The 10,954-nt window shown below is 43.2% G+C and overlaps 1 protein-coding gene across 6 annotated transcripts in view; it reads right to left on the bottom strand.

Moving 5' to 3' along the window:
* Nucleotides 1–7,634: 7,634 nt before the first annotated feature.
* The window catches only part of ATXN7 (ataxin 7), a 122,682-nt gene continuing 119,362 nt past the window's right edge, over nucleotides 7,635–10,954 (bottom strand). For all 6 annotated transcript variants that reach the window (XM_033132242.1, XM_033132241.1, XM_033132243.1 and 3 more), the window contains one exon: nucleotides 7,635–10,156. In XM_033132242.1, the coding sequence (XP_032988133.1) occupies nucleotides 10,047–10,156 (110 nt within the window). In that variant the 3' untranslated portion in view covers nucleotides 7,635–10,046. The remainder of the gene's footprint in view (nucleotides 10,157–10,954) is intronic.

Here is a 10,954-nt window from a genome sequence, read left to right as displayed (position 1 = left end):
TGGTCACTGATGGGCTATAGCTGCCCCTCTCGCAAAATACATTTTCAAGAAAATAAGTCATGGTCACCATATAAAAATGGAGAGAATGCAAACCTCACCTACCTGGCAACTGTGGAAAAATGGACAGATGAAGCTAAGTCTGGGCTCCCAGTCGCAGTTCGGCTCCACGGCATGCATTCTCCAGCAGGGCCCCGCTCACTCAGCCTGCGGTACCTCACACTCGAGACCTGGCCCCAGGATTGGAGCGGTCCCTGCACTCACTCCCCATATCGTACGTGTGCGGTTGATGGTCAGCCCCATGCATTAATCATCAAAGAGAAATGTTTCCAGAGAATTCTTAACCTTCCTAGCTTCCATTTTTGTACCTTTGTTTAAGTCTTGAATTAATTTTCTGGTTTTAGTCATGAAGGGCACAATATGAAAATGAGATTATCATCAAATAATTTTATTTGCTAAATGACATAGAGCTAAAACACTTCATTGTGTGGAGTTGTTTTCATTGTTGGTGAATGTTACTTAAACTTGTCACGTGCATCAAACCTAGTCTCACTCATACTACACTATCCTTGTGTGAAATAGAATCATCGTAACGAACCATCTTTTGTGGTTGTTCTTTAAAGGTTAAATTAATGCCAATTTCTCTTAGTAAAATTTGTGTATCAATTGTATCTATTCAATGAGAAATACTTAAAAGTTATGTCAAATTATGATAATCTGTTTCCTATATTAGAAATAACAGCTTTAGGTCAATTTTTTTATTTACTAACTAGCCGTCTTTTAGGAATGGAAATACCACCTACAAACTGTTATTTGTTATTAAATATCTGCACCTAACTTCACCGGACCCAAATGACTAAAATGATACCTATCTCATTTGTTCCCTGAACACACACACTGCAATATACTTAAGATTTTATGATTGAACACATTTAGTCCTAAGTAACCTGATGAGGCTACTTACCCTTAGCAAGTCAATTGCATAATTCTGAATTAGTCCTTGATGCTGTTTTTATCCTTTTTTAAAGAGGATTAATAGCTGATACTTGAAATATTATCTCTTTCCATGATAATAGGGAAAAAGGGGGACTGTGACAATCCCTCACTTAATGCTGTCAAACTTGGGCGTGTTAGTAACAAACCTCATACCTTCATAATGGCAGGGGAGGAGTTGAATCCCCATCTGGAAAACATGAAAGGCTCTAAGAATCACTGGTTTTAGTTTCCAAGCCACAGGTTTGCACTATCGTGCGTTCTTGATGACCCACAGAGGATAAGACTGCAGCAGTTTGTCCAGGCCGATGTAATGTTGAAGTACATGGTGAACGGGGAGGGCTTTGCTGCTGATCATTCAGGAATCTCTCATGATGACATCATTTTCTCTCATAATGACATACGGACGACGTAAGAAATTAAAGGGAGCTTTCAATTCAGCTCTTCTATGAGGGCAATTAAGTTTGCAAACTCATCCTAGAAAATGCTACATACCCCATTGCTGAATATCACTACGGTCACCTTTGAAGTCCTCCCCTTGGGAAGAAATGCACCGACACCAGCACCCAGTCCACCCTTCAAAGCAATTTTGGGACACTTTTTCTGGAATGGCCATCAGAGCTGTTGTGTATTACCCTTGATGTCCTGAATGTCATCAATATATCTTCCTTTCAATATTTCCTTTATCTTCAGATAAAGAAAGAAGTCACTGGGGGGCAGATCAGGTGAGTAGGGAGGGTGTTCCAACACAGTTATTTGTTTACTGGCTAAAAACTCCCTCACAGACAGTGCCGTGTGAGCTGTGCATTGTCGTGATGCAACAGCCAGGAATTTTGGTGAAAAGGTCAGGTCGTTTTCATCTTTTTCATGCAGCCTTTTCAAAGCACTTCCAAATAGTAAACTCGGTTAACTGTCCAGTTGGTACAAATTCATAATGAATAATCCCTCTGATATCAAGGTTAGCAACATTATTGCAACAAGTGCTCGAATTTGTCAGACCTCATATATCATAAATCCTGAGACTGCCTTGGGGAAGTGACCACTTAGCTAATAAGGCTGCCAGCAGGTGGTGTCCTGACAACTTTGCCAGCCGTCTTAGAAGTCACCAGCGTCTCTGTAGTAGGTGGAATATCAATGCTGGTAAAATTCCACGTGGTTTTAGAGGATTCTGCCTCTCGTGAAACCGTCTCGGTTGGAGGCCGTTTGCTCATACAGACCTCCGCCCCACAACTTGGGGGCAAGAGTAAGTCGTTTCCCAGTCCCTTGCTCTCCTGGCCAGTGTTTCCACCCTCATTCAAAACGCCTTCCTTTTGAAGCTGCTCACCACACAGCAGTACCACCAACTCGCTGTGCTCACTGCCTTCCGACCTTCCAGTTACTGATCCCCTTCCCTCCGGACCTGAGCGGCTGGCTCCATCTCCCCCTCAACCCTGACGAATTCCGCCCTGGCCACCTGCACAGTAATACCCTCGCCTCGCAGGTCCTCCTTGGCCTTAACTCTGTGCTCTTGTCCTTCATGCCCTTTCCATCCACTGCTGTGGTCTCTCAGCCAGGACCCTGGAATCACAAACACCTCTGAATAGCTTTGCTTTTGGAGTTCCACTCCGACCCTGTTACCCCACTCTGTCTTCCCCTGACCTGTTCCGGAAAGTGCTGCGCCACTGTCCTAACTGGTCCCCAGATCGGCCTTGTATGTAGCCTTCACTATTACTGGCCACGTGGAACACGGACTTTGCTCTGTAACCTTGAACAAATCTCTTGCCTAGTCACAGACAAGTGACCTGCAAGGACCCTAAAACTTAACAGGAGGGTGATGACAAATGAACGGTCCTGAGCGCCTGCAGATTCTCTGTGTAGCTTCCAATGCTCTTCCTTGAATACTCCATCTCAGCAGCATCACGGAGCTACACCCTCGCTCATTAACTCTTCGGCACTCTTCCTACACAAGTTCTTCCGGCCTTTTCACTCAACCAATACCTATGGTTCCAATTATCCCGGAGAAAGCAGGAAAAAAATACCCAACACAACCCATTACCTAGGTGGGTTGATAATTACGATGGAGTCAACTGTCTAAACCATCTCAAGTTCATCCTTCGCTCTGCCTTCCCCGATCTGATTCTTCACACCTTTAGTACCAGTTCTCTTCACCCAGATACTCTGTCCTTCAGCAGTTTGTCTTGGGCTTCTCACTGGGCCATGGAGGATGGGCTTCGAGTCAGAGAAATCCTGGAAATGGAACATAAGATGTGGCGTGCCTGTGCCGGCACCGCCAAGTGTGTACTGCTCAATGCACGGCAGCCAGGCAGTAGAATGGCAGAGTTGGGACAAGGAAAGAGACTATTTGGAAAGCCAACCAGCTGAGAAGATCCTAAAGAACCATTTTAAGAAAGTACAGAATTCATGCTTTTTTTATGTCAAGGGAAGGGGGAAACGAGAGGGGCAAGAGGGGATTGAGGACCTCAAATATCTGGGCGCCGGCAGGGGTCCAAGCAAGATTGTGTGACTTTGTTCTTAGTCTGTTGACTCTAGTTGATGTGAGTCCAGTCACGAGGTTTCTGCAAATCTTGGATAAACATTATTTTTTTACCTACTTCCCTTACCTCCTCAGGAGAGGTACTTTCTGGTAAGGGGCTGTTTTTGTAAAATGCAAGCCACAGGCAGAATTCCTCTAAAGACTGGCATGTCTGTATGCAAGACGGAACAGAAGCTATCAGCCTGAGGGCCGTGGGAACAAAGCAGGCTGGGACAGGATGGAGTCAGAGGGGCCGAGCGTTTCACTGTCACGTGCCTTTGTCAGAGAGAATCCGTAACTTCTTTCATGTGATTCTCAGAATCTGTGACAGAAAAAAAAAAGGTTACAAACCACTGATGTGTCGAACCTGGCAGCATTCACAGCCTGGCAATGCCACCCACTAGGGGTGGGACCCCAGGCAAGACACCTTCTTAGAAGAGCTCCATCAGTATGATTAGGATCAAATACCTGCTCTTACAGGGGAGATTATGTAAAATGTTAGGTACGGTATCGGGCATACTAGGCACTCAACTTGGAAAGCATTATTTTAACACACTGATAAAGTCAAATCTAATAACTACCTATGTGAACTAAGCCACTCCCGTCTAAAAGCAACTCTGTGTTACAGCTCAAACCTCCCTAAGCTCCATCCAGACTACATACAGCCACTGGTTACTAAATTTCAGTTTCCCACCAGTAACTTAATTCGTTTTTTGTTGTTTTCATTGTTTCTTTTTCCTTCTCTGTCACCATATATTTCACTTAAAGCTCATCAACCAGTTTGGCCAAGGTAGAAAACTGTACGTTATTTTTGAGACTCATTTTTCCCTTTAATGTTCAACATAATTAGACCTTAAGGCCTATTGTTTCTGCCTTTAAAAGACTTCTGCACTCGGTCCCCTCTTGATCCGCAGGGTCACCACCTTCGTTTGGAAACATAGTAACTCTTTACCTGGATTATTACAACAGGTTTGTGACTTACTTTGTCCCAAGGTTTTCTCACCTGTCCACTCTGTCCTCTATAGTGACTGGAGGGCCTTATGTGACGGGGATTTAAAAAACTATTGCATGTTTGATGCCCGCTTCCCCCTGAAATGTTTCTTTTGCTGAATCTCACCCTCCCCGGTAAGATACTCTGCTAGGGCCAGCCTTTGGTCCCTGGGCTTTGCTTGTGAAAAATGAAGATAGCAGATATCCAGAATCACAGCCTTACAAGGTGAAAGACTAGTTTAATTAAGTCCCATTCGCAAGGGCAGCAAAAGTTTCTTATCAGAAAAAGGCGACTGATAGAGGAGAAAGCAGGGTAAGAAGTGGGGGGACCTTAGGCTTAGGTTAGGGGGTAGCTTTTTGATTAGGACTTGAGAGAGAAGGGTAAAGACAAAAGAGAACGGAAGTGCAAGAAAAAAGGAGAGATTTCAGTGCTTTGATTTGTCAAAGTCTCCATTAAAGGTGTGAATGGCTTTCATTTTTGATAGCGGCACCATGCTGGGCCTGGTCCATGAAAATCTCTGGGCTGTGACAGTTACATTTGGTTAAATTGTATGTTCCTGAAGATGAAAGCCCCAGGACAACTCGTATTTAAGGTCCCTGACAACCTAGCACCAACTTTGCCAACGCTATCAGCCGCTGCCGTCCAGCTAGCTTCACCGAGAACTACCCAGTTCACACGTCTTCACACCGGTGCTGGCTGGGGCTGCTCCCTCTGCCTGGAAGGGCTTCACCTTGCCTTTCTGCTGGTGAATTCCCAATACACCAAACCCAAAACTGCCAAACCTCTGCTTGAACTGGGATAGTCTCTTGCTATCTACAGCCAGGTCACCTGCAAGGGAATGGAAGTTAAAAACGTGACAGATTGAGTAGTTGAACCTTTTCCTGGGAAGTTTAAGGGGGACACCCAAGGTGAAAGGGGTTAGCCACAGAGCTTCTCAGGAATGGACGTGAGGAGCTGAGTGGTCTAGGAGGGGATGGGACACCCACGGGGCCGTGGGGGGGGGGCGGGGGGGCAGCCTGACTCTGTCATGCAAGGCGTGGACGTTTTCTCCAACACAGAAATCAGTTGCTTCCCTTACTACTTTAAGCAACAAAAATAATTAATAACTTACTAGAATGATTTATTTGCCAATGATAAAATGGGCCAGATTTCTAGAGATAAGATGATGTTCTTCTCTGAAGAATACGAAAATGCACTTTTATGTCCAATAAAAGATGTACGTAAAAGCGAGGAAAAGATCAGACCAGCTCTGGGTATAAAACTTACTTCTAAACAAAACTGACCACGTGCCATCATATTTACATACTGAGCCACTGAAGTAGAGGTGTTTCTCAATCTAGAAGCTCCCGTTTGTTGACAAACCTGCAGGGCAAGAACGCAGAGGTGTTCACTGTTTCCAGTTCTTAATCTACCAGGGCAAAGCTTTGTGCCCAAGAATGGAAACCTCCTAAGACCTCAGAAGTCTTTAGCTTGCACAGAAGGGGAACCAAAGGAAGGGGTTTCACAAGGGTGTCTGAGGCCAAAAAGGAGTAAAAGTCAGGCTAGATGGAAAGGGCCCTAGTGTCACAACGAGGCAGAAACATGTAAAATAGTTCATGCAGCCAACCTTATTTATTGAGAAGTCCTAATTTTATTGCCCGTTTAGTAACATGTTTGTTCAACAAACTAATTTTTCATAAAGCAAAGCACAACTTTTTCTTATAAATAGTATAAATTATTTTATTTACAGAAACTTGTTACAAAACAAATAGACTATATATTTCTTCTCTTTTAAATATCCAAAGTAATTTTCTATCCCTTGACATTTGTTCATGTTCTATACAGCAGCCAACACAAAGTCCAGCTGAGATGCTCTTGATTATGTGTACAAATTATCAAAGTATTCACACATTTTAACACAGGAGATTGCTTTTATAACCAAGCTCAAATAAAACAAACAAAAAAACCCAAAAAACAGCAAAATGCTTTCAAGCCCCTACATTCACACTGACAGTATGTAGTGCTCATTTACATGATCTGAAAATGTTTACATGTTTTGCACAAAATGTAAAAATGATTATTTTCTTCTAAACAATGAAACTTTTAACCATCATTTTCCAAAGCCCAACATTCCCCCCAGGACACAATGAGAGATATTAAGAAATTCCTTGGCAACAGAACTCTTGCAGGAAGACAGCTGCCTTTATAAATTACATTTTTCAAATTATACATTGTTTTCAATGTTCTCAGAGGTACTTTCTATTATAGTTTTGGAATACAAAATATTTTAAACATTCTACTTTAAACTCTGTTATTTCATGAGTGAGTAACAAAACAGATACATCACACAAGCTGCTGGCTGACAAAAAGATTTGTAACCCCTTGGTGCCACTGGGCAATCTATCACCAGTTAATTTACTGTGACCCACAAAGTCTTAATTTTAAAATACCTTATAAAATCACCAGCAATGGTGGCTGTCAACTCCTTCCCTAAAATTTTAGAAACGGTATTTAGGTGGAAAAAGCAAACTCCAAAAATTCAACTGAACATTCAAGTCTTTTTAAAGAGAGTCTGTCTAAGCTTAAAACTAGGTTCAGGCACTTTCAGTTTTTTTCCATTAGTTTTAAACCACATCGCATACTAACACACACGTGCTCAGAATGTACACATACAAACACACAGGCGCGCGAGCACACACACTTTCACACAGAACAACAAAAGAAAAGCAGTGTGTCACTTAGTTCCATGTAGTCTATCGGGAAACCAGGCAACCAGGGAGAATCAATGCCCACTTCATCTGTAGGGACCCACTCCCAAGACATCAGAGGGACAACAGGACTTTCACAGAACAGAGGCACCCTTTAACCGCAAAGGAGGCAGGTTCTAGGACTATTGGCTTGGCAGTGAACCACTTCAAATTATAAAAAGGTATTTACTTTTATTAATTAATAAATAAATACTAGATGATCTCAATTGTACCAAAACAGGATATCAGAAAAAAAGACCTGTGCAAAAATACATATTTAAATATGTACAATTCATTTTTAACAAAATATGTCTTCTGAAATAGGGATACTTCCATATTTATAATAGAACAAGAAATTCCAAAATAAAGGTACAAAAGTAGGTTTTGTATAATTCTTTGTTCATCATTGCAGCACTTTTTTTTTTTAGGTTAAGAAAACTGCAGGAGTTGTCATGAAATTCTACTGGAAAGAATATAAAAATTATCTTGGTTTTAAATTGATACCAAAGTGTCTAGAAACAACCCAACCACTGCAAATTTGGTTTTTGCAAGTTAATTTAATTCAAAAATACTTGTATTCCCATGTTTTAAATGGTCTTAATTGTTCATCATAATAAAAAGTAGTTGTAGGAGAAAATAAAATATTTGAACAACAGTCTAAAATTTAATAGCACTGTTTAGAATATGTCTGTTTGTGGCAGGCAGAATCCAAAATGGCTAATTTCCTAATCCCGATGCTCTCTGTACTACCGGGAGACATAATGAAATTCACTTAAAACCTCAGTCTAAGAAATCAAATGACCAACACTCGCTGATCTAGATGTATCTACATTATTCTGAATCAACTTGCTATTGTGGGTCCTATTCACATCTTTTGGAACATGATCTGTCTACAAATTCCATTGCTAAAAGCAACTTTATTTATAACCATCAAGTCCCCTTGGCTCTGAAAATAAGTTCTACCCATACCCCATTGCACTTGTCACCAAGGAATCAACTAAGTACGTTCTGATTCCCTCTTATCTTGTTTCCCTCCCTCCACTGGGATGGAACAATCCAACTGACAGAATTCTAACTGCACCAAACTGGCCCATCCATGCTCTGTCCTCACTAAGCTCTCCTATAGTATCATTTTAAAAACATTTACTGATTGATTGCATAATAAGTGAACAAGATACTATTCTCCCCTTGCTTTAAAAAAAAAATCAATAGTTTTACATCAATTTATAGCTAAAGTATCTGCATAAAGTTTTTGTTTTCTTACATAATAATTCTGTAGCAATTCACATTATTAGGCTGGTAACCAAGTATTTACTCATTCTACCTGTTGTTGACTTGAAATTCCCTGAAACTGAACCAAGAATTGTAGGGAAGAAAGGATGCACTGACTGGTTCTGCCCAGGCCTGCCCAGGGAAGGGATCAGAGGCCTGGGAAATTTACCCTGTGTTTTGTTCAGCAACTTTGGGAGTTCTTCTAAGCATGCGTGCCCGGTTCTTGGTTCAGGAGCTGTGATGGTGGACCCACGTGTTAAAAACCCCAATTTTCCCCCAAATTCCATGGCACCTTCTCAAGCGGTGATGTTTTAATATATTAAGCTTTGTTTTGGGGTGGGGTACTAGAAAAAACATCCTGGAGGGTCTCCAGGACTCTCTCAGGAGGATGGCTGGCATCAATCCCAAGAAAAGGAGGTGTGTCAGGGAAACACCACCACGCGTCTCGTCCCCTGCACGGGTGCGCGTGCACACTCACCCCATGCCCTGGCGAGTGCCTGCTCCCTGTGGCATCCAAATAAACGTCTGTAAGGGCAGGAGGGGGAGCGCACAAAGTGGAAATTTATGCTTAGTCCCAGGACAGCATCCAAAGAGGAGACTGACGGGAATGCAGAGGTGTCTTGGAAACATTTAAGTATATTAATGACTGTGCAAGAGTTTCTGCTGCATCCGGGTAATTTCACTTTACAAAGGCAATTCTTTGAAGAGACTGAGCAGGACAAACAACCCAACCTGCCACACTGTGTGACATGGAGACTAAAAGGATAAAAACATTCCATCTCTTTGGAAATCTTGGGAAAAATTTTCCCCATACAATGATTTTATCTGCCTCCCCCTATCCCACCAAAATTTGGCTTTCCATTATTAAAACTAGTTTGCGTTTTCTTTGAAAAAAAAAAAATCACACAGAATTGCTTTTGTACCACGAAAAGGAAGCCTCTATAATGGTATATACCTGCTCTCTGGGCATCACTTTGTAAGTTAGAAACTTCTGACAGCTTCTTATTCCAAATTACTCGCCAAATGCTGGGCACAATATAGGCTATTTTCCCATGACGCCTTGAGCTAATGTCCGTATTTCGTTCCTGGAACGTTGCTATAAAAAACCTAACGACAGATCCCTGTCTCTGGAGGGTTGCTCGGGGTACAGCTCTGTCTCTCCTCTGGAGGGGTCTCCAGTGAAGGTGCCCTCCCTGCTGGAGAGTGACCTGCAGAAGACAGTGTAAAAAAAGGACTGGGGCGGGGAGAGGCGGGAGGGAGGAAAGTCTACAGTAAGGTTCCTGTCAAACATTCTTTCGCCCAGCCAATCTCCTCCAAGAGTGGCTCTGTGATATACTGCAAGTTAAAAAAACAAAACGAAAACTTGTCACAGATCGGTAGCAAGCAGTCCAGACCACTTTAACACTGACAGAAGCAATTCAGCGGCTGAACTTGACCCAGTGTCCTTTAAAGTACTCACTGCTACAGACGCAGCTTCAGGGAAATCCTCGTTAAAACAACAGCCCGGCTGGCAGCTTCCTACCCTTGAGGCCCACAGGAGGTTGGGGAAACAGACTCAAAGGCATCTTGGAGTCCAGAGTGCTGAGTGGAGGTGTAACTTGTCGTCAAAAGTGTCCAGAGTATTCCTCCCCATGCTATTTTCAGCTGTCAGGGACGAGCCTTTGGCTTTCAAAACAAGAGAGGGTGGGAAACAATGAAAAGGTAAGTAAGTGCACACTGCACACTGCACTGACAGTGCTAAACAAGAATACGTCCAAGGCCTCACGCCCCACAAGGCTTCAGGGACTGGGGGCGGCCAGGAGCTGTCACCTACAGAATGGGGCCTTAGCTGTCAAAAGCCTTCACTGCCCCATCATGCTAAGACCGAACTTCCAGAAAACTGTCTGCAGAGATGCAGGCTGGGTTTCCGGCTTAGAGAAAAGGCTCACATGTTTGCCTTTGCCTTTATTTACTGATTTGTTTTTCCTTGAAGGTATTCCAGGTTGTCAATTGAAAACTGAAGAAGGACAAATGGGCTGGCACACGCAGATGTGAAAATTCACATCCAAAGCAGGCCCATGCTGGGGGGCGGGGAACGCTGGCTATGAACAGACTGGGGCAGGAGTGGGGGAGTGACCCAGCCCCAGCTGCTGGGCTTCCCAGCACGTCCCACTGCACCCGCTCGTTTAGGGAGCTGCATCCAACTCAGTTCCCTCTACTTTAAAGTCAGCTCAAGGAGGAAGGGAGAGTCGAGGTCCCTACTTTTCTAAGAGCACTATTCTCTCCTAAAGCATCCTGGAGTCACGGGCCCCTTTCAGATGCACATGAAACCTCCAGGTTCCCTCCTGTAGTAAATGAGCACCGACAGAAAAACAGTCCTTTCTGGGGGGTTCACCGATCCTCTGAGCTCCCTGGGAGTCATGCAGCATGATAAAAAGTACTCCACTGCACAGCGGAAATCACTCTCAGATACACACTTAGGCT

The sequence above is a fragment of the Rhinolophus ferrumequinum genome, chromosome 17 (assembly GCF_004115265.2).
Source record: "Rhinolophus ferrumequinum isolate MPI-CBG mRhiFer1 chromosome 17, mRhiFer1_v1.p, whole genome shotgun sequence".
NCBI lineage: Eukaryota > Metazoa > Chordata > Mammalia > Chiroptera > Rhinolophidae > Rhinolophus > Rhinolophus ferrumequinum.
Note: the sequence above shows the minus strand (reverse complement) of the source record. Positions and strands in the feature narration are given on the sequence as shown.